At 41.2% G+C, this 27,965-nt stretch overlaps 1 protein-coding gene across 1 annotated transcript in view; it reads left to right on the top strand.

Annotated features, from left to right (window-relative positions):
* The window catches only part of LOC308659413 (unconventional myosin-X-like), a 107,176-nt gene that overhangs the window by 75,069 nt on the left and 4,142 nt on the right, over positions 1–27,965 (top strand). Inside the window, exons 23-39 of the mRNA XM_081312988.1 lie at positions 3,458–3,754; positions 5,659–5,698; positions 6,999–7,784; positions 9,077–9,203; positions 11,010–11,253; positions 12,525–12,620; positions 14,074–14,167; positions 15,462–15,517; positions 17,757–17,899; positions 19,266–19,460; positions 21,382–21,539; positions 22,074–22,197; positions 23,328–23,625; positions 24,071–24,278; positions 24,899–25,035; positions 25,587–25,710; positions 26,691–27,140. Of these exons, the coding sequence (XP_081169114.1) occupies positions 3,458–3,754; positions 5,659–5,698; positions 6,999–7,784; positions 9,077–9,203; positions 11,010–11,253; positions 12,525–12,620; positions 14,074–14,167; positions 15,462–15,517; positions 17,757–17,899; positions 19,266–19,460; positions 21,382–21,539; positions 22,074–22,197; positions 23,328–23,625; positions 24,071–24,278; positions 24,899–25,035; positions 25,587–25,710; positions 26,691–27,140 (3,577 nt within the window). The remainder of the gene's footprint in view (positions 1–3,457; positions 3,755–5,658; positions 5,699–6,998; positions 7,785–9,076; positions 9,204–11,009; positions 11,254–12,524; positions 12,621–14,073; positions 14,168–15,461; positions 15,518–17,756; positions 17,900–19,265; positions 19,461–21,381; positions 21,540–22,073; positions 22,198–23,327; positions 23,626–24,070; positions 24,279–24,898; positions 25,036–25,586; positions 25,711–26,690; positions 27,141–27,965) is intronic.

The raw sequence follows: 27,965 nt of genomic DNA, 5'->3' as shown, positions 1-27,965 counted from the left end.
TTACTAGTGTTTCTAAGAGGCAAAGTTAAGCCTTTGACTTTCTCCTGTTGCATTTTTCGTCCTCCATGAAGCTGCCCTTAACTAGATCCCTGGCTCTCTAATCTCTGCCATTCATTGTTGCAAGCACAAACTCTGCTTTGATTTAGAACAGCTCAGTATCAAGGCCATAACAGCTCTGCCTGGTTCCTGTTTCTCTCCAGGGGTCTCTTGGTAGAGTTATAAGCAGGGGGGTTATGTTTCATCCCTGCTCTGTGTCTCCTTACCTATGTCTCTATTTTTAACTTACTATCATCTCTTCTTCCATGGTGAGCTGGGCTTTGTCTCAGCTTGTTCTGGCAAATTGCAGTGTACTGCATGCCCATTGGGATAATCACTTGCATTCATAGGTGCAGCGGTGTTGCTATAAGAAATAGATGGTTATATCTTGCAGGATTGCACCATTGCACATAAAAGTTAGGACTAATTCAGTGTGATTTGTGTAGGCTTGTCTTAAAACTCTTTTTAGACTCCCTTAAGGTTGCGAAGAAAGACTGGAACACCTATGAGCAATGTTGGGTGAAATCCCAGACCCATTGGGCCAGATAAAACTAGGAGAGAGGGAAAATGTATAGAACTAATAAGGATGGCTCCCCGCCCCCATAACAGAAGAAAAATAGAAGTCTTTAGGGTTTTTTACACCTTTACTTAGTGTGCTGTTGCTTGCAATCTATAGGAAATGTACTATTGCAAAATCTATAGGAATATTTTTTTTGCCAAGCAAACTAAACCAGGAAAGTTGATGAGATCTCACCCCAGGGATAGATAACCTGGTGTGTTTCTGATTTTCCTGTCTAGAGTTAGTACAATCTCTTGCCAATGGCCTTGATTGCTGGAAATGGATTGGAACTGAATAGTTTCCAGTCATGAACAAGGCTCCACCTTTTGTCTAAGGCCAACTGAAATTTGAGGGAAGACTATGGAAACTTTGGTTCTGCTGTACTTAAACTAGATGTATCTTTCTGCTAAAGCTATTTTTGCCACTAGGACCACATCTATAATTGTCACACAAAATAACTTTTAAAACATTTGCACACACATATGTATGATACACGTTATTCTACTTGTACAGATAGTTCTTGACTTACAACAGTTCATTTAGTAACTGAAGTTAGAACAGTTACTGAAAAAAGTGACTTATCACCATTTTTCACATTTAAAACCGTTGCAGCATCCCCAGGGTCATGTGATCAAAACTCAAATGCTTGGCAACTGACTCATATTTATGACGGTTGCAATGTCCCGAGGTGATATGATCACCTTTTGCGACCTTCTGACAAGCAAAGTCAATGGGGAAGCCGGGTTCACTTAACCATGTTACTAACTTAAAAAGTGTAGCGATTCACTTAACAGCTGTGGCAAGAAAAATCGTAAAATGGGTCAAAACTCACTTAACAAATGTCTCAGCAACAGAAATTTTGGACTCAGTTGTGGTCGTAAGCCGAGGACTACCTCTACCACTATTTTAGAGAAGCAAAGAACCGCTCTAAGATGGTATCATTAATAAGCAACATATGGTTAATTTTTTAAAAAATATTTTACTTTTTCTGGGTGGTGTAAATGCAAATGGGATTTTCTGCCATGCCATCCCACCTGCCAGTCCACAGCCATGTACCGTAGGTGTGATGTTGGCTTCTCTGGCTTCATGGGATTTAAATGTGGTGCTCACTATTACAGCAGAATTTACAGTAAGTGGAATGGGAATAAAGCTGGATTGGGGATGCCATTAAAGCAGAAAAGCAAGGAATGGGAAGGGCTGCTAAAAGTTTTTGTTTCACAGAGCTGGTATGGAGTAGCTTGGGTATGCACACTTGGGGTGGGGGGAACAGTTAAGGTAGAGAGAGAGAGCATGAACAAGGAAGGTTAAATATTCCTTCCTTCCATCCAAGCCCTTCCCATCAGTTTGATATCAGTCTGATTATGGGCCTCCTACTAATATTTATTTGATTTTTATCCTGCCTTTATTACTTTATAAGTAAGTCAAAGTGGCAAACATACCCAACACACCTTCCTCCTCCAGTTTTCTCCACAACAACAACCACCTTGTGAGGTGAGTTGGGCTGAGAGAGAGTGATTGGCACCAGATCACTCAGCAAACTTTCATGGCCAAGGCAAAACTTCGACTGGTGGTCTGCTTTCTAGCTGCATGCTTTAACCACTAAACCAAACCCTGGGGTCTCAGCAGGTTTTAAAATTTTACCTTTATATCTTTGATAAGGCCTATTTGGAGGAGAGAAGTGAACCTATTTTTATTGATTGAAGTAGTATTTTAAGGAAGTTTTGATTCTCAGAGTTCTGCATGATACAGTTTTAGGGCTGTAGAACGCACTGCTACTATTTCCTGGGACCAGCTCTGAGGGTTTTGGGGTTTTTTTTGCAGGGATTTCTCTTGCTAAGGGCACCGGCTTCTTAGTTCCTATAAGTATTCTTGCCCAGGTGATGCTTCTGTTCTACACAAACATTCAGGAATGTAGTGTAAGATCTATTATTTATCCTACTTCATCGCCATAAAGGTAAAAAAAGGTTTCATGCACTCTATTACGAATTCCCAGAAGAGATCCATGCGCATTGACCCCCCACTCACATATACACCCATCCCCAGCTCTAGATTTTGAGTTCTGGCAAGGAATATCCATGACAGGATCTGAAGCCAGAACCTGTGATTGTCATTATCTGCAAGTTGGAGGCAAAGGTTTTCCCCTGTCCAGTCGTATTCAACTCATCTCCATTTCTTAGCTCAGGGAGCCAGCATTGTCCAAAGACACTTCCATAGTCATGTGGCCAACGTGATTTGAGCCTGAGTTGTCAGCTTTCCACAAGTTAGCCATCAAGAAAACTGAATATCTGTAGGACACCTGACCTCACTGCTAAACAGCAAATAAACTTTCCGGCAGATGAAGTCGATCATAGCCTTTTATTTTTATTCTGAAAACTGATTACTTTCATCCTTTTAAGATGCCAAGCGGGATAACAATCTTTGCTTGTCTTTATGGGAACATCAAGAAACCAGACCGACGTGAGTTAGGAGAAAATAAAGTTGTGAACTTGACCCTATTTGGAGAGATTTAGAAACTCGAGTTTGGCATAGAGAGAGTTATGTTTTGCATCACCCCCCCCCCAATTATTCCATTTGTCGTGCGTAGCAGAAGATCACGTGCAGAAACTAAAAATGAATGGCAGTTTTAAGATGCAGAAACTCCATGGAGTTTGGCAAAGTTTGGGAGAATGGCAAAATAGCTTCTTGGAGCATTGTCTACGTGGAGACTTGATTGTGTTGGGTATTCAGATCAGATGTCACAGGGCAAAACAGCAGCTAGGGAGACTTTTAATAATAATAATAATAATAATTTGATTTTTTAATTTTTGAAAGAAGGGTGATTGCATGGGTGTGACCTCCATATTTATATGCCTTTTGACTCAGGAAGAACTATCGAAGAGTGCTAGCCAGTGTGGTGACCATCCAAAAAAACTATCGTGCTCACTTCTGGAAGAAGTCTCTCTTACGCCTGAAAGCCTCTGCCGTTGTCCTGCAAAAGCACTGGCGTGGGCACCTAGCTCGCAGACTCTACCAAGACCTGCTGGAAGAAAAGCAGAGGCAGAAAGAGGAAGCTGAGGAGCAGAGGCAAGAAGAAGAGAGGATTAGAAGGGAGGAGGAAGAAAGGCAATGGCGAGAAGAGAGGGAGCGTAGCAGGAAGCAAGACGAGAAGGAAAAGAAAAGGTACAATCCACCATGGCCACATTTCTCAGAGCGATTTACTTATTGAGTTAATTAATTAAAAACGTATTTAAATTTTATTTGTTGCCCTTCTCACCGCAAGGTCACCCCTGGGTGGCTTATAATGTTAAAAGTAATAAAATCATAACGGATACAGTCTTAAGAACAATAGAAATAGAACTTATAATTAAAAGATGGGGCAGGGAGTGGGATGGATGGAGGTTGGATCTGCTGTTGGTCCATTTCCAGTGTGATGTACCCCCCCCCTCCATTGGGGCCCTGAGGCCATCTAGCAGAGCTGGGTCTTCCATCTATCTCTCTTATGGAAGATCAGGAGGATGGGAACAGATCTCACCCCCAGGACGGGGGGGGGGGGGCAAGATGTTCCAAAAGGCAGGAGTCACAGCGGAGAAATCTCATCTCCTGGATCCCACCAGCCGGAATTTCTTGACCAACGGGGTCCGCAGCATATGCCTCCTTTGCCGCCCGGTTGGGGTGAGCCAGTCCCATTGGGCTGAGATGGTTCTTTTAAGTCAGGGGTCTTCAAACTTGGCCCTTTTATGACTCATGGACTTCAACTCCCAGAATTCCTCAGCCAGCATGCCTGGCTGAGAAATTCTGGGAGTTGAAGTCCATGAGTCATAAAAGGGCCGAGTTTGAAGACCCCTGTTTTAAGTAATCTGGATTCATGCCATGCAGGACTTTAAAGGTCATAACCAACAAAGCAAACTGGTAGCCAGTGCGGCTTGCAGAGCAGTGGCATAACAAGGGCCACTCTAGGGGTCCCAAGAACTGCCTGCATTCTGCACCAGATGTAACTTTCAAATGCTCTTCAAGGACAGGCCCATGTGGAGTGCATTGCAGTAATCCAAATGTGAGATGACCAGGACTTGAATGACTTGAGTGCAGGACTCCTGATCGAAGAAAGAGCACAACTGGCACGCAACGCAAAGTTGTGCAGTCTCCTAGCCGCAACTGCCACCTGCACACCGGGTCTGTCTGGAGTAGTGCCATCTCATCCAGGACTAAGGATGAACCTTGAAGTTCCTTGCACTCCAAACCGTTTGGTCTTGCCAGGGTTCAGCTGAAGCAGTCCAAAAAAGGCGTTTTGAACTATGGGAGAAATGGAGCTCCATACAAAGAAATCTCTGTATCTAGAATCAAGTTGTTATATGAAACTAATAATAGTATGTGAAATGAATAGATTCCATTTCCAGGTCCAAAGCAACTTAAGGTTGGTGATCCTGAAGGCAAAGATAAATCAGAGATGCCAAAGCAGCAGCAGCTGCTCTTTTCTGAGCCTGTTTCTCTGCCACGAGATCTATAAAAAATGAACCACATTTGGTTCTCAAAAAATTCAACTTTTCCCAAAGGCTCATCCACCTTTGCTTGCACCTGTCTTTCTTTCCCCTTTATTTTCCCAGATTAATTCCAGAATTGGGAAATAGGTTTAACGGAGTCTTTCTCTTCTATGTCCATCCAGCTGTTCACCTGTCTTAACCTGAGTGCTTTTTCAACTAAATGTTTTTTATGAATGAGTTGTTATTAATGTTTTTTATGATGATGAATTGTTATTCATCATAAGGCAAACCTTATTTCTTTTAAGTTGCCACAGGCAGTCCGTAGCAGTCAGTTTCTACTCTTAAAACCTTTAAGAAAATTCAACCTTCAGAAAACCCAAGCTATTAATTAAATGTGCTGTGATAAATTCTATGGTTTTGAGGGTTTTGTAAGAGCTGTTAACCAAGACATAAATAATAAAGGCAGGCATGCCGTTTAAAATTACACGGATTTTCAGTACTAGAAATTGACAGAGTGTGTGATTATCTGTTACTTCTTTGTGAAATTTCTGGCAAATTAGACTGTGTATTTTATTGGATAATCATTTTTATTTTTATTTTGAACAGGAAAAAGGAGCAGTTGGAAGCAGCACTGCAGGTAGCTCAGGTATGTCCTGCTGTTTCTCCAACTTTCTACCTCTTCAGGATCCCCAGCAAAACCCTAAGCTACTTGACTTGTTTTGTTTGTTTTTCTGAGTGCACTGTTAGCTGTGTGCATTTCTCTGAAGTAGCTCTGGGGCACATTTGATTTACAGTTTATCACTTTTAAATCAAAATATATGTGATGCTAAAGTGGAGAGGGAAGTTTAACCTTGTCCTCTTAAAGCCCTTACTTGTCTCAAATCTACATACACCATACCCAAAGCTGCTACCTGACGAGAGAGAGAAACCTCTGAAACTGTAGTGACAATTGATGCTTTCCTTTTGAGCCAACCAGCAACAGAAGGATGTTTTTTGTTTTTCAAGTCACGCAGAAGATTTCAGGAAATTATCAAAAAATCGATTCCATATTTTAGGACCTGGGTTCTGTGCATTTACACGGAAGTCTAAATCAATGCAACATCTCCGTGGTACACATAGGGAGACCTTTTGCTTTCACCTCTAAAACCCTATGTTCAGAATCTGACTGCTGAAATCTTACAAATAAGATTTTGATTATTTTTTAAAAAATGTTTTAATTTTGAGTGGGATTCTGTATTGGATTAGCACTCCAGATATTCACTGGAGAATTCCAGTGAATCCAGTTTGTTGTCTCTTAATTGGTGGAGCAGTGGGCTAATGCCTCCTTAAGTAACACCAGCTGCCTGCAATTAGTGCAGGTTCGCGTCCCACCAGGCTCAAGGTTGACTCAGCCTTCCATCCTTCCGAGGTAGGTAAAATGAGGACCCAGATTGTTGGGGGCAATTAAGCTGACTTTGTAATAATGCCGCTTGGGGTGTGTGTGAAAGCCCTAATAAGCAGGCATATACATAGAATGAAGGCTACTGCTAAGCTTGTAAGCCGCCCTGAGTCTTCGGAGAAGGGCGGGATATAAATGTAATAAAAAAAAATTGAGGCTGGCTGAAAGGCATTAAGAAAACATTGATTCCAACCATGGATAGAGCAACAGGCCTCATACAGTAGTTTTCTTTGGCTCACTTTTTTTTTTTGTAAATACCATACAAATACTAGTGTATCAAAGGAGATACACTACCCGTGATGATCTTTTGAATTACATTCAGCTTAGGGGGATTTAGCGAATTGGTTCCATATTGTATCTTAGAAAAGTTAGAATTTTTAAAAAAGTGAACAGGGGAGCAGTGAAGCACCACTTGGCCCTTATGATAGCTCCTGAATTTTGGGATCTATTGATGACTGTCTAAAACCGATGTATGAAACTTGGTTACTTTCTTGCATTTTCAAATCAGATGGAGGTGCTAAAAACCCAGAAGGAGAACCATCCACTGCGGGAAGAGGAACAGCGTCAAATGGAGGAGATTCTGCGGTTGGAAAGGGAAATTGAGAAGCTGCAGTGGCAACAGAAAGCAGATCATGTCTCCGTTACATGTGAGAATACCAAGAATGAGATGAAGCGGCAACGGGAAGAAGAAATACAGAGGCTGGAGAAAGAAGCATCTAGGGTTGCACAGGAGTTCTTAGAACTTTTAGATTTTGGGAACCTGGACGAAAGCGTGCAAAACCTGGAACGCTCCCTGTCCAATGAAGGAACTCTCAACATTGAATGCAGCCTTGTTGCTCCACTAGCTGAGGAAGAAGAAGATGAAGGTTTTCCCGCTGATGAAGAAGGGCCCCCGGTCCCCAGCCCAAGTCTGTTGAACCAGGACAGTAGCACCAGGACCAGTGACAACTATTATTCGGAGGAAGACACATCTCCAAATATGCCAGTGTCTGGGGAGGAAGAGAACAGAGAAGGCGATGCTCTGCTTCCTTCTACTGAGAGAGCTGGAAACCCTCAGACAGAACATCTGAAAAGCAGATACTGGATAGGCTCAGAAGTCATGCAGAATGACCCGGTGGAGGTGGAAGATCCAATTTACAGCTTGCCTCCAGATGTGGAATCGGATTACGACCATGAGGAATACGATGGCATTGTAGATATCAGCAGCACATCAATTGAACCACTGAACAGGGAGGAAGGCCTGCACAATTCTCATAGCAATGGTGTGGACTCCAATCGTGGAAGCTTGGACTCGGTGAGAAACTTTCATAACCATTGCAGTTGAATATTCCTGTTGTTAACCTGTTTCACCTTGCAGAAGTGATAATGTCAATCGTATTTCTTAACTGATATTATTGTCAAATGTAATCCATAAAGTCCAATGAGCAACATTGGCTTCAGTTCCATAATGGAGGAAAGGCAGGACAAAGTTATGTTTTCACATGCTCTCAGAGACACATATATTAATTTGTTCAGTCCAATATATACAGTATATATTGGGAATACATAGATCAGTCCGCGCATAATCCATGTCAATTTTTATATATTTGGTCACTGGGTTCTTCTATTACAGTTTCATATTTCCCTGTGAGACTGGACTTGTGTGTGTGCGCTCACACGTCTGTGTATTCAAATGAGGACCATTAATGGTAAAGAATGTCTTCTATTATAAAAATGATAGGAGAAAGTTGATATCAAAATAGTCACACTTCTTTTGAGCTTGGACCAGTGTTCAATGTTGCTTCTAATAATTATTCTGTTGCAAGAGCAGCCTCTGTGTTAAGTTTTTACATAGAGTAATAACTCGCAACGTCAGGTGATGTATCACAACATATAGTGATTTTTTTTTCTATCGCCAGCAGTGGGGTTGGTGCGGTTTTGCCATGATGCATCTGGCCCGCGGGCCGGCAGTTTGACAACCCTGCACTAAATCTCCTAAGTCACTCTCAATATTTATTTTTTTTCACCCATCTCAATATATCCTTGCTTCCTCCTTGCTGGATCCAAATCTGGTTTAATATTCTTGTGGGACAAATAGAAGTTTCAGTGAAGAAAGGAAGTGCTAAATTACTTCACGCTAAATTTCCTTTTCAAATTAATTGCCCTACTATTTTTTTTCTTAACTGTGTTATTAAAAGAGGTCTCCCAAGGCATATAATTCAGGCAGACAATTCTAGACAACAATGTGATATGTTTAAATATAATCCTCTGGTATTTTTCTTCTATACTATTATTTATATATGACTGCCATGATTGATTGATCAATTAATTGATTATGTGCATTAAGTCAGATCTGATTCTGGATGATTGCATAAAAAGAATTTCTCCAGGGAGATCAATTTCTATTCCTAATCTGGACCTTCACCGCACTGAGTCCGTCCAACTTGCTACTAGTCATATTTTTTTCTCATTCATTTTTAAAACAAATTCTTGAAAGAAAGGTCTTGATGCAACTTCCGTACAGCTGTTACTGTACCTAGGAAATCAATTTAACATGTAATAGAAGTGGCATAGTTACCAGATAACAATAATTCATTTTTCTCCTAGTTTCTAGATACCAAAGATGAAGAAGGGGATACTTATATGGACACAGATGAAGAATTCTGTAGCGGCCGAATCACTCTGTTCAATGGATCTGGGCCTGCCTATTTTCACAGCTATCTCTACATGAAGGGTAAAGGGTTTTTTCAGTTCCATGAAGTTAGCAGGTTGTCGGCTTCTGCAATTACTCATCTTAAGTTGATACATTCTTTTTTTCCTCCTCTTTTTGCTGCTGGGTCCTGTATTCATTCTACTTATAAAAGTTGTATCTTTTTAGAGAAGGGGTTTCAAAGAATTCTTTGCTAAAGTTTCAGCATGCCTTGCAGTAATATCAGAATGGCAGTCCCGGTATTTTTTCTAGATCAAATTAAACCTTTGTGAGTAGGTAAACTGGGTTTCATATTAGGATGAAGAAGGTCCAGATATTTCTTTTGCATACATATATACCCACCCAAAGGGACGTGGTGGCTCAGTGGGTTGGGACGCTGAGCCTGTCAATCAGAAGGTCGGCAGTTTGGCGGGTCGAATCCCGAGTGCCGCGTAGCAGAGCGAGCGCCTGTTACTCGTCCCAGCTTCTGCCAACCTAGCAGTTCGAAAGCACGTAAAAATGCAAGTAGAAAAATAGGGACCGCTACGGTGGGAAGGTAACAGCGTTCTGTGCGCCTTTGGCGTCTAGTCATGCCGGCCACATGACCACGGAGACGTCCTCGGACAAGCGCTGGCTCTTCGGCTTTGAAACGGAGATGAGCACCGGCCCCTAGAGTCGGAAACGACTAGCACGCATGTGCGGGGGAACCTTTACCTTTACTATACCCACCCAGGTATTCTATAAATGACCACAGGCATTTTTCTCCTCTCCTTCCTGCTGCCGCTCTCATCCACCCTACATAGTCTACTCTGGCTATCCTTTCACAGTTCTCCAGTGGCTTTTCTTAAAGTTCAAAAACCATTAGTAGCTAGCTCTATTATTATCAAGTTACTTGGTCAGCAGCCATGGGCACTGATGAGATAATGTTCTGACAGCAAGATAATGCTTCCTACTCCCAATTTAGGTTTATAATTTATTTGCAATGCTTTCATTACTATATTCTCAGTGAATCTAAGACAATCCTCTCCTTTTACATATATGTGTTATTTGCAGCACTCTAGATCTTCAGGATTTCCTAAAAGAGGATATGCTGAGCTTTGTAGGTGGGGGGAATTAAATCCAGATCCTATACTCTTTTTATCACACAACTGGCACATTGGATTTGTGAGCCATATTTATCCAATTGTAGCAAGCTTCTTCTATAACAACCGTATAGTAATGGTTCAAAGTTGCTATTAGCACTAATAGCTGAAAGGCTTTTTCCTCAAAAATAACAGTAATCAATTTTATGAGTCCTTTGTGTTGTAGGAAAAAAAAAACCAGGAAACTTGTATACTCTTATTTCCCTTTTCAATAAAATCACAAATAGTACAGGTGTAAATAAATTATGGGATATAAGTTTTCATTTTTTTTCTATTGGCAATTGAAGAGAATTGGAAGCTATTCCCGTTGGTTTAGTGTTATGGATGGATCACTCCCTGTTGGCCTGAAGAGTTTTTCACGTCTGTATCCCACTGCAGGAGGTAACTCCTATTCTGGTGGCCCAATAGAGTCTTGTCAGTCCCATATGCATATTGATTTTTGTAACTTATTCTTTTTACGGGCTTAGTAATTGTTTTTTTTAATCTTGATTCATTTTCAGCCTCCCAAAATCACAGTAGTGAGGTGAACAACCATATAGATTGTTTAAATAATTAAGTGGATCTTAACCATACAGGAACTGTTTCATTTTTCAGGGTAATCTTACAGGCATGGGCAGAAATATGAATATATCAGTGTCTGGTCAGATACAGCTGGAGCAAATGTGGAGAATAGTCGGTGTTTTTCCAACTTGGTTTCTTTCCCTTGCAGGGGGGTTGATGAATCCCTGGAGGCGGCGTTGGTGTGTCCTAAAAAATGAGGCCTTTATGTGGTTCCGAGCCAAACAGGAGGCCTTAAAATCAGGCTGGCTTTATAAGAAAGGAGGAGGCATGTCCACATTATCTCGTCGGAATTGGAAACGGCGCTGGTTTGTCCTGAGAGAAGCCAAACTGATGTATTTTGAGAATGACAGTGAAGAAAAGCTGAAAGGAACCATTGATATCAGGAAAGCAAAGTATGGGCAATGCCATTATGTCTCTCCTTTCAAGGAAAACTAGGCTCGACCATTTAACCCAATTCATTATTTCACTTCTTTGTTCACTGTTGGAAGGCAAAAAGCAAAATTCTCTGCAGCCTGGCTTCCAGAGAAATAATTTCAGGGTCTAAGTCCTAGAATACTTCAATCTTAAGCCCAAATGCTGTGAGAGAAAATTGACATCTCTCTGAAGGGGACATTTTAAACTCTTGAATTCCCATGTTCTTATTCATGCAAAATTCTTCTTCTTGTCTGAAAACTATCTAGTCAATTTGACTCCCGTTTGTCTTTATGATGTCCATTACTTGTAAAGAGAGCTTTTTACCCTCCTGTTCCTTCTAACTTTCCATTAGCTCCATCTTTAATATTAGGCTACTTTCCTACTCCTGTTTTGGATTCTTCTAACCGCTTTGTCTGAAAAATCAGCCTTGGGAGCTACTGAAAAGCCCCAAACTGTATCCAAATATAAGGAAATGTTAACTCAGCTCTACACCTGTACCAAAAACAAATGTATTAGCCAGTCATTTTGAGGTGAAAAACATACATAGTAATATGGAGGAAGTGCTAAACTATTGATACCACTAACTGTGGTATCCTTCTGAATTGTCTAGTCTTGGGAGTATAAATTTTTGCAACAGTTTATATCCATAAATGGTGCTGGGATATTACTGTTTACTTATCTCACATATTGCATCTTGTTCCCCAAAGTAGTCAGTAGCTATATGAAACTGCTGGCGTTTTAGAATGGGGCATTATCAGTATTTTGATGATACTAATCTTTACTATTCCTTAATCCAAGGAAGCACTTAGTATACTTCAATATTACCTGCATTTAATAATGGTTAGGTGCATTAGAACAAGCTGAAGTTAAATCCAGACAAGACAGTGGTGCTATTGGGGAAATATGACACGACTTGGGGACTGAGGTTCAACCTGATTTGCATGTGAACTGTCTTCCCCAGTCTTAGAAAGCTCCTTGATCTTCAGTTGTCATTGGATTTGCCCGTGACTGCTATAGCAAGAAGCACTTTTAGATCCCTGACTATGAAATGTTTGCTTAATCCACACTGAAGTCTCCTCCGTTGTTCTGTCTTGTATGTTTGACCTTACCAGGAAGGATGACCTGAGCTGCTTCTATAAGACAAGAGGAGCTCCAAGCTTCCTTGATGCCAAACATGCCAAAGAGATGAAGGCTAAATTTTATTGGATAGCTTTGGCAGTCTGGTTCTTAATGCACGGTCTTTTTGCAGGGAAATTGTGGATATTCATGAGAAAGAGAATGCCCTCGATATTGTGACAGGTGATCGGGTTTACCATATAGTGGCGGAGTCACCAGAGGATGCCAGGTATGTGGTAAAACAAAAATTGTGTCCGAGCTGTTTCCTCTACAGGTGCAATTCCTAGAAATACTGACTGTTTTTTCCTTTGTGGAGCTATAAGGTCCACTTTGCAAGCAATTCACAAGCTCCATTGAGCTGGCATATAAAATGTGTAATTGCTGCTGAAGTAGCACATGGTTACAGACACTTCCACTTCTATCTGTTGCTATATTATGATTCAAGTGTCCGAAGATTTTTCAGGAGACTTAATATTTGAATATCTGACAGTGAAATATAGTAATAATGTCTGCTTACTATGTAAAACTTACATCATCTTAAGGTACCTACTGTATTGAATCTGCTTGTGCCATATTATAGTTTAAATTTATAGTTTACATTGGGCAATCTATTTAAGGAAGCCAATATATTAATGGCCTTTTTAATCTTTGTGAATTGGATGTTCTATGCCACAGCTTCAGACTGTACTTAAACTGGGCCTCACAGTTGGCTTTTTTGTAAGCTGTTTTCCAATCCAGAGTTATAACTGGGCTATAAATATGCAGACATTTATCCTGTGACTGCAAATATATCCTACATATCTTGTGTCAAACTATGAGAACAGCATATGGTACATTCTACATTGAAAGAATCACATTTAGTCCTTCTAAACATTCTTACACAGCAGAACTGAAAAAGACCTGTACCCAATATCTTGGGGGGGAAATCACCATCTATCAGTGACAGAGTCATTTATCACATTATCACGTATGTTGTTTTTTTTGTTCTGACTTAGGTATTATCTAAATCCAGGCAGTTTGTTGGTTAAATCACAATTGGCTATATCTAGCAAACTGATTAATAGCTTGTGATTTATTATGCATTATCACATTCACTAGCCATAATAGAAAGCAAAACCTGATAAATGTGATGGTTGAACTTAGAATAAACTAATACTTTATAAAGGTTCCATAGAACATATAAAAAGGTAAAGATTCCCCCGCACACGCATGCTAGTCGTTTCCGACTCTAGGGGCCGGTGCTCATCTCCGTTTCAAAGCCGAAGAGCCAGCGTTTGTCCGAGGACGTCTCCGTGGTCATGTGGCCGGCATGACTAGACGCCAGAGGCGCACGGAATGCTGTTACCTTCCCACCGTAGTGGTCCCTATTTTTCTACTTGCATTTTTACATGCTTTCGAACTGCTAGGTTGGCAGAAGCTGGGACGAGTAACAGGCGCTCACTCTGTTACGCGGCACTCGGGATTCGACCCGCCAAACTGCCGGCCTTCTGATCGACAAGCTCAGCGTCCTAACCCACTGAGCCACCGCGTCCCCATAGAACATATACACCTAGCTAATAATTGGCTAACTTTGTAGGAAAGATTCAGGGTTGTTATGATCCATCTGCCTGGTAAATTACATAAGCCTGGCATTGCTGGCCATCTAAAATGGATTCTGATTATTTATTATTTTATTTTGATAGTGACTGGTTTAATGTCCTAAGTCATGTGCATAGTGCCACAGAGCAACAGCTGAGAGAAATGCAAGATGAACAAGCCAATCCAAAGAATGCGGTGGTGAGTAACAATTAGGAGAACATCATCCCGGAAAGATTATGTCGTTTCTCATGAATTCAGTAGTTGATTATGTCTTAGTGATAATAAGGTTGCTGCTGATCAAAGTGGTCTAATTGGATATCTCATAGAATCACCATAGAAGACTCAGTCCAAAACTATAAACTAAAAGCGCTCATTAGTTGATGCACTAAATGCAACAATAGGTACTACAAGCCACCACAAATGGTGTAATATAAATTCTCCAGAAATTGACGATAGATCCTTTTGTGCATTCTCTGCACGTGGAATAGAAGTGTGTTTGCAGGGTCAGTTTGGTACCGTGTATGCACAAAGAGGCTAATACCCCATCTTGAGCGGAAACAGAGGTAGGGCACATAGTGCTTTAATTCCAATCATTTAAGAACCCAGCTAGCTCCTAATCACCTTGGTCATTACGGGTTCGCTGAAACAAATTGAGAAAGTAAAAGGTAGGAACAGAAAATATGTAGTTTTGCACCAGCTCTGTATTTACTGTTATAATTTTGAAGATCATATAGGAGCTGCGACCCGGGGGCCTTTTGCCCAGGTTCGCCTGGTCCGCCAGTTGCGACCCTATCTGGACCGAGATGCCCTACGCACAGTCACTCATGCGCTCGTGAGCTCCCGTCTAGACTACTGCAACGCTCTCTACATGGGGCTGCCCTTGAGGACCACTCGGAGGCTTCAGCTGGTGCAGAATGCGGCCGCGCGAGTTGTGATGGGGGTTTCCCGATACTCCCATGTAACACCTCTGCTCCGCGAGCTGCATTGGCTTCCGGTTGCCCTCCGGGTGAGATTCAAGGTGCTGGTGATGACCTATAAAGCCCTAAATGGCTTGGGTCCGGGATATCTGAGGGAACACCTGCTGCCGGCATCAAGCTCCCTTCGTCCAGTGTGCTCCCACAGGGAGGGTCTTCTCAGGGTGCCGCCGGTAAAAGACTATCGGCGGATAACGCCCAGGGGAAGGGCCTTCTCTGTGGGTGCGCCTGCCCTCTGGAACCAGCTGCCCGTGGAGCTTAGGACTGCCCCCGACCTCCACACATTTCGCCGGGACCTGAAAACCTGGCTCTTTGAGCTCTCCGGCCCAGGCTGAGAATTTTTAACTGGGGTTTTTAATTCTAGGGATGATTTAATCTTTTTAAATTTGTTTTTAACTTTTGTATTGGTTGTTTTAAATGCCCTGTAAACCGCCCTGAGTCCTTCGGGAAAGGGCGGTATATAAATTTAATAAAATAAAATAAAATAAATAAAATAAGTTCGTGTTGTTATTTTAAAGGGAACCCTTGATGTTGGGCTTATTGATTCTGTCTGTGCATCTGATAATCCTGACAGGTACGTTTTGTATTTAATCATATTGTGATTGTTTTCTCCTTGGGTTTTTTTCCCTTCTATAATTCTAACATTACTGTAGTATGGAAGCAATGCTATAATAGGGAAATGCATTTAAATTTATGAATCACATACCGGTAGTCCTTGGGTTACAACCACAATTGAGCCCAAATTTTATCTTGCTAAGTGAAACATTTGTTAAGTGAGTTTTGCCCCATTTTATGACTTTTCTTACCACAGTTCTTACGTGGATGATTGCATTTGTTAAGTTAGTAACACAGTTGTTAAGTGAATCTGAATTCCCCATTGATTTTGCTTGTCAGAAGATCACAAAAGCTGATCATATGGCCCCAGGACACTGCAACCGTCATAAATATGAACCAGTGGCCAACTATCTGAATTTTGATCATGTGACCATGGGGATGATGCAGTAGTCGTAAGTGTGAAAAACAGTCATAAGTCCCTTTTTTCAGTCCCATTGTAACTTTGGTCACTAAATGAACCGTTGTAAGTCGAGGACTACCTGCATTTAAATAAACTATAATTGCAACAAAGAACTGCTTAAATTGTCTTCACCCATTTTAAATATCTTTCCAAGGGACTTGGTGTTTTTTAGTGCATAGTCATTGATGCCAAAACCTACCGCTCACCTCTTAGTAATATTTGTTACTTTAGGTTACAGTTTTGCTGCTAGAACTGTTTTTGTTCCTCAACAGATTGTTTGGAACAATCTGCATAGTGTGTAATCCCTCAAATGCGTGTGTTAGAGAAGCATAATTGCACAATTCCCCTTCCTTGGGTGGCTCCCTCTTCTGCAGACCAAAATAACATTTTGACCTTCTTTTGAAGGTTTTGCCAATGGGCCTGGGAACCCCCCTAGGGCAGGTGTAGGCAACCTTGGCTCTTTTATGACTCGTGGACTTCAACTCCTAGAATTACTGAGCCAGCCATGTCTTCGTTCTTCTGCAATCATCCCATAGTGATCTCTGGAAGGATTGAACTTTAAAAGCCCTTCACATATGCAGCTGGGGAGGAGGCTGTTGGAGGGGGAGGGGGAGGAGGAGGAGGAGGAGGTGAAAGTGGTCCATGTTGGTCTATGGCAGGGCTTTTCAACCTTTTCACCCATTGTACCCCTTTTAGGATATGGCAACATCTGAGTACAACCAGTTGCCTAGCTCCAGCCATCTCTCGCTTATGCTTGTGTGGTGCTGCCACCAGTTCAGCTCATTCCCCTCCCCCACTACCACTTTTCTGGGATGGTCACGTACCACCTGCCAGGTGCCAATGTACCACAGGTGGTACCCGTACCACTGGTTGAAAAGCCCTGGTCTATGGTGACAAAAAATTGGTAGCGCCCTTTGAAAAGCAAAATTTGATATAAATGGTGCTACAGGATTCCTGATTTTTTACATCCTTGAAAAAAGAAGCATAAACTCAAGCTCAATAACATCAGCTTAGATTTGGATTTCAGAAAAGGTGTTATTTTACATAATAGTGTTGATTAGAATGATGCAGCTAAATAAACTGAAATGTTTCGATGGTTAAGACATACTTTCTGTAATAGAGGTCTATGTTTAGCCCACAGTTAAACTGTCTGGGCATGGGAGAGTCAATGCAAGTTATCCTGGCCAAGCGTTTTGGTCAGGACAATCCCATTTTATCTGATTCTCTGAAAAAAATGTCTAAAAAGTAAGGAATCTGTGTTAGAGAGCGCTTGCTAGGCTTAAGAACATAAAAACTAATGGGCTGGATCAGATGATTGTACTATCTCAACTTCCAGGTTTGTTCCACATAACTCAATGACTGTGGGAAGCCCAGTAGCAGGACATGAGGTCAATATTAATATTAAGTTCAAACCTTATCTTTCCCAGCTCCTGGTATTTACAACATATATTTCCCCCAATAATGGAGGCAATACTAAACATACTTTTTTCCCCAAATGACAAGAGGGCAACCTACATCGTGCATGTTTTCTTATTAACGGTTTAGTCTATGGGGAAAATATTCTGCCTTTTTGGACCTTTACAGTTTATTTATTTGTGTAATCATTAGTTTAATGCCTACCAGGTCAGAAACCTTTGTATAGTATGTTTGTGAACGTCATGATCTCTGCTTTCAGTCCTGGGAAGTAGAGCTGTTCACTTCTCTTCCCAGGAAGTAAAGTCTGTAAATGTTAAATAGGTGAGTACAGCGAGCTTTCTACGGCAAGGATGAGATGAAGCACCTTCCTTCTACTTTGCAGGCCAAATTCCTTTGTGATCATCACGGCAAATAGAGTCATTCATTGCAACAGTGACATCCCTGAAGAGATGCACCACTGGATCTCTCTCCTACAGAAGCCCAAAGGCGAATCCAGGGTTGATGGACAGGAGTTTATTGTGAGAGGTAAAAAAAAAAAGAAGATGCAGAGATGACCAAGGCAGAAATAGTCCGCTAAATCCTAAAGGTGCTTTTCCAAGAGGCAACTGGATTTTCTTGGTTTTTTTTTCCTTGAAAACATTTCACTTCTCACCCAAGAAGCTTCTTCAGTTTCTCCAGAACTGAAGAAGCTTCTTGGATGAGAAGCAAAACATTTTCAAGGAAAAAAAACAAAACAAGAAAGTCCAGTTGTCTTTTGGAATAGCACGTTTGGGACAACCATGACTTGGATGATTGAGAATCTCCATAGACAATCAGCTAAATCATTTCTTAGTGTGAAATGTTGAACTCCAATTCAGAATTCCCAGCCAATATAGGTGCGGGAAGTATAGTTCTTTTCTGGAAGACATCAAAAATAAGAAAGGCTGAAAATAGCAACTATCAATTGAATAATTATCAGGTTTTTGCTTCTTTTATGTCCCGGCAAAGCGGAAAGATGAAACATTCTGCTACCGGTAGTAAAAAGATTCTTTTAGAGTGCCATTTTCAGCCAGTCACTAGAATAATAACCCAGCTTAATCTCACCTACAGAGAGAGTAGCGCTGGCAGCAGCTGGATACAAAGCTATTAAATTCTGAGCCAGGAATTCATTAGGTGGTCATCTGGCAACCTCCTGAAAAGCTCTGCAGGGGTATTGTGAGCATTGCTTTAAAGTTACATGACAGCTGTATGTATGTTTGTAGAAATAATACTGAACAAAACACGCTAACCTTAATATAAAGCTCCCTCCCCTGGTTGTGTTTGGGTTGTTACTGCTTCTCAGGAAGTCATAGATGTTTTGTTTTTGTTTGTAATTTTTTTATTATTATTGATAGTTTTTTCATCAGTGATATTGGTTTGATATTTTGGACTTTTTACCAAAAGAAAGGAATGTGAGATGCTTAGAATCTCTCTGGATTGGAGTTGCATAGAAACTCAAATAAATAAATAAATAAATGTTGCTTAGTTCAAGAAAACGTAGCTTTGGGGGTTGGGCAGTCATATTAATATAAATTCATATAATTAAAATACATGAAAAGTAATTATTCCCCGTGGATTAATAATTTTCCTCTTTCATCACATTAAGAATGATTACTTGGTGGAAACTTTTAGAGAAGACTATATCCCAAACTGTAGGGAAGCCAGCTACAGCTCTGGCAGCATCATATAGTGCAACCTTTAGTGCAGTTACTTTAAGTAGAAAGTCAGAAGGTGAAGCCAGAAAGTAAAAAAAGAAGAAGAAAAAGAAGATCTGTGATGCTTCACCACAGCCACATCAGCAGCCAGGAGCAGATGTACTAAAAGAGCACAAGTTTTCTGTTGCTGGTTTCATGGATCCTGTATTTTCTGCCAGGGTGGCTACATAAGGAGGTCCAGAGCAACAGCAAGACATTGTCCCTGAAGCTGAAGAAACGCTGGTTTGTACTGACCAGCACTGCCCTGGACTATTACAAGTCTTCAGAACGCACCGCAACCAAGCTTGGCACCCTTGTTCTCAATAGCCTCTGCTCAGTGATTCAGCCCGATGAAAGAATCTTCAAAGAAACTGGTAAGAACTATGTAAGGAAGTTGCAAGTTCTTCTGACACCTGCAAAAATTTTGGAGGACCATATTGCACTCATTATGTGCAATTATAAATCGCTAGAAATATGTCTGCATTTATAATTGGACATGGGTATAACATGCGGTGGGCAAATGCCTGTATGCTGCATGTAGAGCAGGAATAGGCAAATTTTTATTTTATTTATTTAAAATATTTAAACAATAAAATAAGGTGGGAACGAACATAGTGCATGAAAAATAATATCAGTAAATAGAGAATTTATAGTTATAACATTTAAGGTTTGTTGATTAAATAATTTAAATATATAAAATTAAACTCATCATCTTCAGAAATAATTGTAAATCATTATAAAATAATCAACATTATTACTTATATTAATGTCACCATTGTTTATCATTATCTAAAATAAGTGCACGTGATCTTATGAAGAAGAAAAACGAAAAATAAATACTAAAAACAAATCCTTGAATAGCAGCATGTCAGAAGGTGTCAATATAGCCAACAGATTTTCTGTGAACAGATTTCACAGATGTTTATGATACAAAGAAACACAACAAAATTAAAAGAATCTATTGTAAAGCAGCTTGATGAGAACGTGGAATTCCACAAATGCAGCAATGAGTGCAATCTCGCCTTTATCCACACCCTCACCCTAAAGTACCTTTTATACTATAAAAGGATACAGTTATTGTCGGAAAAGTATAATTACGTTGCAGATATAGTGCATCCAGACTCTAGAAATAGACTAAATCATAGTTTGTTAACATTCAGGTAGTCCTCGACTTACGACCACAATTGACCCCAAAATTTCTGTTGCTAAGTGAGACATTTGTTAAGTAAGTTTTGCCCCATTTTACGACCTTTCTTCCCTCAATTGTTAAGTGAATCACTGCAGTTGATAAGCTAGTAACTTGGTTTCCCCATTGACTTTGCTTGTCAGAAGGTTGCAGAAGGGGCGCAAATGACCTTGGGACACTGCAACCATAATAAATATGAACTAGTTACCAAGCGTCCGAATTTTGATCACATGATCCTGGGGATGCCCCAAAGGTCATGTGAAAAATGGTCATAATGGTCATTGTAACTTTGAACGTCTCTAAATGAACTGTTGTAAGTCAATGACTACCTGTATATGCTGATAACCATGAGGACAATTTTAGCTCAACATTGGAAAATATATGCCAATAATATCAGACTAGAAAAAGTAAATCTGGAAGACACACAGCACTAGCTAAATTAATAGTATACATCAGAACAGTGGGGGATGTGAGTTCTTTACACTAAAACACACATTCTTACATATTGTATCATTATTTAAATTGGTTCAGGCATACAATTGGTCTTTCTTTTACATAGTCATTCACATTTTAAAAAATGGAACAGTCTTTTACATTTTCCTTGAATGCTGGCTTAGTAGAATGAAGTCTCTTCTCATCCAGTATGAGAGAAAATTAAGTTGCTAGGAGAAACGGTTTGCTCTGCTTCTCACTAACAAGTTGCTTACCTTCCATGCTTGGCTAGAAAAAAAAACAGAACAATATAATTAGATCTTAGCTCTGCATTCATAGTTGAGAAGCCCAGACGTTTCTTGAACCAATATTGTGCATCCTGCAGATCTTAATATTTCATTCACTGGTTTCTTGAAGCGAAACAGGTTTCCATGTTCAGTGAGTAATGGAACGGTCCTAATGAAAGAAGTTTTAATTAGCATTCTGATAGCAGAATCAATAGCTTTCAGTGCCCTTTGGCTGCACGTTTAATATTACAGCACACCGCAGTTAAAGAGAACAAATTGCCTTACTGTCTTGACTGAGTAGCTCCTCTTCCCATCTTCTCCCTTGCCTTGCTTATTATTTACTGCTCTGAAATAGTGACACACTCATCTTGGTTGTCTTTGTGCCAGCAGGTTATTGGAACATCATTGTGCATGGCAGAAAGCATTCATACCACCTCTACACCAAGTTGTTGAATGAAGCCATGCGCTGGGCCTCTGCCATCCAAGGAGTCATTGACAGCAAAGTTCCCATTGAAACACCCACACAGCAACTTATTTCTGACATTAAGGTAAGTTCCTCCGAGGCTTAACTGAGCTCTACTCAGAAGCCATAGTTGAGTCTCCTTCTGGATATGAACAGAACTCCGGGTTCTGAACCGCCTTTCTTGTTTTTAATCACAAATGCACTTTTTAATGTATGGATCTTTTTTTATTCCCAACCCCATCACTAAATCAGAGACATTTGATAATAATATATAGCTACATACATATGCATTTTTCACCACAAACCTTGCCTACAGTAGTAGAGTCCTCATGGTGTGTTATGTACCACATAATAAAGGCTGCATCGGGGGCCTTATATCATTAGTACATCATACATGTCATACATAGACAATTGCTGGTTCAACTAATGATAAACGTAATTAAAAGTAATGACCTTCCAATATTAACAATAATATTTTCTCTGGAAAAATGTATTGTGATTGGACCAATGGGGGGCTGGCTTTTGGTACACCCTGTATATTTGGAGGAAAAAGGTGAAGCCGTTGGAAACATCTCTGCCACTCTCCTTCTCTCTCCCTGCCCCCTACTGTTTACCTCAGGAAAATAATACAAATTCTGAAGTGGTAGAACAAATCTACCGAAGGAATCCCATCCTGAGATACACCCAGCATCCCTTGCACTCACCACTGCTGCCACTGCCTTATGGAGATGTTGGGATCAACAGTAAGTAACTATGGCTTTGAGGTTTGAGGAACCAAGTCAGAAGGTGCAAAAGAAACAGTTGTCAAAATGTAGCTGGTAGACAGGGCAAAGTTATGGAGTATCAAGTCTCATATTGAGAAGACTGTAAAAATGAACAGTGCAGTCCTATGGATATTTGATTTAAAAAGCAAAATCCACTGATTTTGGTGGGACAAATTCATAAGTAGGCATAAGGGAAAAAAAACAATGATTTAGTAGTGAGTTTAGCTAAGTTTGTCCTGGATGGAGCACCATTGTCTTCAAAACGATAAAAAATCATTAATAATTAGTGCAGGTTCGCATCCCACCAGGCTCAAGGTTGACTCAGCCTTCCATCCTTCCGAGGTAGGTAAAATGAGGACCCAGATTGTTGGGGGCAATAAGCTGACTTTGTAATAATGCCGCTTGGGGGCCCCCGAAAGCCCTAATAAGCAGGCATATACATAGAATGAAGGCTATTGCTAAGCACATTGGTTTGTGCTTAAATTGTAAGCCGCCCTGAGTCTTCGGAGAAGGGCGGGATATAAATGGGATTTAAAAAAAGCAATTAATAATAGTAATAACATTTAAACTATATCTCACCCAGACAGAGGAGAGCCCTCGTGAATTATGCTGATAATTTGGTTCCCTTTTCCAAGCTGAATAAAATCAGTTTTATTATATTTCTTATTGCATCAGTTATCTTCTTAGCTCAGGTGGTCTTTTTTCTGCTTTTCATAGCAAAATAGAATCTAGTGCCTTTCCAGATGGAAAAGAGAAGGTGGTGGAGAATCCAACATTGTTCTAGGAGAGAGACTACGCACATTACTCTGTGTGACTGCAGTGCATGGGTAGAGCCCCCTTCCCTCATCTACCACTGTCCAGATGTGATAAATTTCATCTATCGTAGCCCAATAACCCCTTGTGGTTTTAGACATCTGGTGGATACCAATTCAGAGACGGCTAGAACAGACATTAGTACTGTATTTTGCAACCCCCTGAGGGACCTATATGTAATTTTCATAAGCTTATTGTATTTAAACCTAAAACTGCCTGACAAACAGTTCCAAAGGAGGTACTGTACTGATTGTCCTCTCCCTTGCCTTGTTCTTGTGGTTCTTCTCCCCTTACAGTGCAGCAAGAGAAGGGCTACAGCAGTCTTCAGGATGAAGCCATGAAGATCTTCAACTCCCTTCAGGAAATTGAGTCAGTGTCTGACCCTATCCCCATTATCCAGGGCATCCTTCAGACCTGCCATGATCTCAGGGGCCTCCGCGATGAAGTCTATTGTCAGCTGATCAAGCAAACCAATCACGTGCCACAGCCCAACAGCCCTGGTAATCTTCATCACTGGCAGCTCATGACCTGCATGAGCTGTACCTTCCTCCCCAGCAGGGGAATCCTGCGTTACCTCAAGTTTCATCTCAGAAGGTAAGAGGTATTCTATGCACACTAATGCTTATTCCCCCCCCCCCGGTGTAGATCACAGCTGAAAGTTAAAACTAGATCAGATGCTGGGAGAGATTCTGATCCGTGCTTTTATGTCCTGTATATTGTTTTAAAAAGAGAAACCCCTCAAAATGCGGTTCGTTTTCATTGCCTCGAACACTCTTACGTAGTTCTCCTCTTCCCCCCCCCCCCCCGATGCTTTAAAAATGAAAATGTAAAATACTAGTCCTGTAGTCAGAAAACTAAATGCCCTCTGGAGGGAGATGCAGAAATTAGTACAATTTCTTTAAATCAAAGGACAGTCACCTTGTAGGTGATAAGTAACTTACGGCCTTTGAATGAGTTTGGCCTCTCTCCTGCCGTGATGCCCAGGGTTTTGGATCAACGTGGCTTATAGGGCACTCTACCTCTTCTTTTCTCATCCCAGAGTAAAAGATCTCTTTCTGGGCACGGAAGTAGACCGGTATTCTCAGTTCATCACTGATTCACTGAAGAGAACTAAGAGCAGAGAATTTGTCCCCTCCCAGGAGGAAATACAAGCACTTATCGCTCGGCAGGAAATGACCACTACTGTCTATTGCCACGGAGGAGGTTCCTGTCAGATCACCATCAATTCTCACACCAGTGCAGGGGAGGTAAGACTATAGAAGAAGCTTTTGGAAAGTTGGGCTGCCTAGGAACTCTGTAATTGCTGTCTCTTCACCGACTGATCCAAGAAAGGATTAAAAATTGGAAAAGGAGGCTCTGTCTTCCCTCCCCATGTACAGGCCAGTCCCTTAGAAACTCTTGTCTCAAAATGTACATCCTTTGTCCAATCTGTTTGTATTTTTTATTTATTTTAATCCCATTTATATCCCGCCCTTCTCCGAAGACTCAGGGCGGCTTACAATCTAAAGCACAAATCAAATGTGCTTAGCAGTAGCCTTCATTCTATGTATATGCCTGCTTATTAGGGCTTTCACACACTCCCAAGCGGCATTATTACAAAGTCAGCTTAATTGCCCCCAACAATCTGGGTCCTCATTTTACCTACCTCGGAAGGATGGAAGGCTGAGTCAACCTTGAGCCTGGTGGGATTCGAACCTGCACTAATTGCAGGCAGCTGGTGTTACTTAAGGAGGCATTAGCCCACTGCTCCACCAAGGCTCTTTGTAGCCTTTCCCAATCACGTCTTATAGCCTGGTTCCGTTTTTGAACAAGGATAGAGTAACTAGGTCGGCCTCAACTTTCTTGCCTTCTCTATTTCTACTTTCAGGTCGTAGAGAAGCTGATCCGGGGGCTGGCCATGGAAGACAGCCGGAATATGTTTGCCCTCTTTGAGCGCAACAAGCATGTAGATAAAGCCATTGAGAGCCGGGTGATTGTAGCAGATGTTTTGGCCAAGTTTGAGAGGTAGGAAAAATCTTGGACTTATACTTGGACTTCAAGTGTGTAAGACATAGCTGTAAAGTTGAGTGTCCATAGTGTGAAAATACTCATACAAATTATTCAGGCTCTCTATTTTAGTCTTTTGTTTCTTGCTAAGAATTTAGTCTTCGCTTCTTTCTAAGAAAGCTGTGGCTCATTTGCAATACCATGCTTCATATATCTAAATCTGTACTCACAGTTATACACGTGTCCTGAAAAATGGAGGATAAAGTGTTTTTAAGCTCCTTCTGTTTCTTGTCTTCCCCCCCACACACACCAGACATGGGCCTTATGCTACTCCATTAGCTATAATGCCTGAAGTCACTTGCCACAAGCAGTATTAGCATCTAACGACTTGCTTTGTCTCTACTCATGCTACTATTTGCAGTGATATGAAAATGGTGGTGGTGTACCATGGGCTGAGTTCTTCTAAATGTTGTGGAAAGAGTTGCAAGAAATGGTTTTCAGTAACACCCCTGTGACATCTTAAGTCTTCTTCTTGGTCTGTGACCCAAACTCTCCTCCTATGTGTCTAGACTTGCTGGATCCATGGAAGAGGATGTGGATGGCCATTGGCAGCTGTATTTTAAACTGTATTGTTTTCTTGATGTTGAAAATGTTCCCAAGGAGGGAGTGGAATTTGCCTTTATGTTTGAGCAGGTAAGCCTTCTATGACACAGACTAAGCAGCTTGATTCATGCAACTTAATTGGGTCAAGGATGGATGTAGCATGTTAGCAAATGGTGAAATTTAATCAGCAGTGGGATTCGGAGAGGTTTCATTTTAGCCCAAGGAGCTTGTTTTAGGTGAAACTATCTTCACCTTGTCAGCAGTGACAAGCAAATGCCCAAACTTAATCAACAATGGGCAGCTCTTAAAGCACATCCATTATTCCTTGACCCAAAAAAAAATTGGAGCTATCAGGAAGCTGAAAAACATGTCTCCATTTCAGAGTTCAGTACCAAGAGCTTGAGATGTTCAACATCGGAACACATCTCCTCAAGCTATTTCTGCCTTGTGTGCAGCCAGTGGGAAAGGGGGCAATGAAGTGATGAAGGCTTGCTTGCATTCCATTGGTGGGAAGGCTATAAAAAAACAAGACAGAACTGGAAAGCGTAGATGGGAATTCCATATTCCCTAAAACGGGAGTCCTTGGTGCAGTTAGTGAGAGTATGCGCTGCCAGGAGCATTGACCACGACTGGATTAGGAGCTGACTGGGCCAAAGGTTTTACATCAACAGATCAGGTGGTTGGTGTTCAGATGGATCAGACTGAGATGAAAAGAATTAGCCTGCTTTGGCACATTGCTGCGAACAAACCAAATATGATCTACTTTACCTGAGAAAACAAGACATGAATTATAATATTGTAATTATGGTAAGATGGAATTCCAAAGTCAGGAGAGCCTCTGTGCTGTTGAACATCCTAATAGCTGCAAGCTCAAATTTTGCACATTTTAGTAGTAGTAGTAGTAGTACTCTTCGGAGAAGGGCGGGATATAAATGGAATTAAATAAAATAGTAGTAGTAGTGAGATATATGTCCTGAAATGTGATACTATTTACTGTACTATACCGTACGGCACGGCACTATAAACAAATATAAAAGGCTGGGAATAACTGTTACTTCTGACTTTAACAGGCTCATGAAAGTCTCATTGACGGCCATTTCCCCGGGCCAGAGGAGACCCTGCAACATTTGGCATCGCTGAGACTGCAGTATCTTTATGGGGACTATTCCAAAATCTCCTGGTTCCTCGATGGCGTCTATCCAGTGAACCGGCTGAAGTCAAAAATTCTGCAGTCAATGAAAAGTAGCGGTTCCAGCAGCCAGGTTCTGGAGAGAAGGCGGACTAGCTTCCTGGAGGGCACTCTGAAGCGTGGCTTCAAGGCAGGCTCGGTGAAGAAGCAAAAAGTGGAAGAGGAACAGATGGCAGAGATGTGGGTGAAAGAAGAACTCTCAGCAGCTCGGGCCAGCATCACCGAAAAGTGGAACAAACTGCAGGGGTTGCTACAGCAACAGGCCATGGTGGCTTACATGGCAGTCATGAAGGAATGGTCAGGTTATGGCTCCACCCTCTTCGACGTTGAGGTAAGAGAGACATGGAAGCAGGCGTGGGGTAAAGGACTGCGATGCGCATCAGCAGCACTATCTCTGTGCATACCTCCACCCGTAGCCCAAGTGTCCTCCTGATGTTTTGTGTTCCCCCCCCCGACAATCTGTTAATTGGTTTTGGTGTGTATGTGAAATATTGGCCTCTACCCACCTGACATCTTCTAGCTCTGGGTCCCATTTGGACAAACAATCCAAGGAAGGAAACATAGCATGAAACAAAGGTTTTGCCTTTTTTCAGTATTCCCAGCTGCCAAGGAAGGAAGGAAAGGAGGGACAAGGTAAAGAAAAAAACTGGGGTGGCAGTAAGAAAAAGAAGGAAGCTGGGGGTGAACATACAGTGTGCATGTTGGGTGATTCTAGATTTATATTGCATTGTGAGATTCAGATAACACCTTTTGTATTTAGGGTCATAGGGAAGTTATTTGATTTCTGGAATCACCTGTTCATCTTTGTTTTGTGACTGGATGTGGCCACTATGAAAGTCACTTTGTGATGTGGAATTCACATGGCTACTTTTTTGTCATGTGCCCAGGATATTTTTCTAAAAATTCCGACTATGCCCCTTTGCTCAAAATGTCCGTAGATAATTCTTGCACCTAACGGCTTCTGAAGTATCTCTTATGCATGTTATTTCAGCATCTTTTATTTTAAAAAAAAGCTTACATTGTTGTGTTATCCCTGTTAAGAACAGTACCCGTTCTTCAATAACTTGCTGAAGAGCTTGCGCAACATAGAAGTTAAGAACTCAATAGACCACTGGAGAGTTCCAGATTCAAATTTCCACTTCGCTGCACTAAGCTG

Source organism: Vipera berus, assembly GCF_964194415.1.
Source record: "Vipera berus genome assembly, chromosome: 1".
Taxonomy (NCBI): domain Eukaryota; kingdom Metazoa; phylum Chordata; class Lepidosauria; order Squamata; family Viperidae; genus Vipera; species Vipera berus.
The sequence above is the reverse complement of the archived record's forward strand: the minus strand, read 5'-3'. Positions and strand labels throughout refer to the sequence as shown.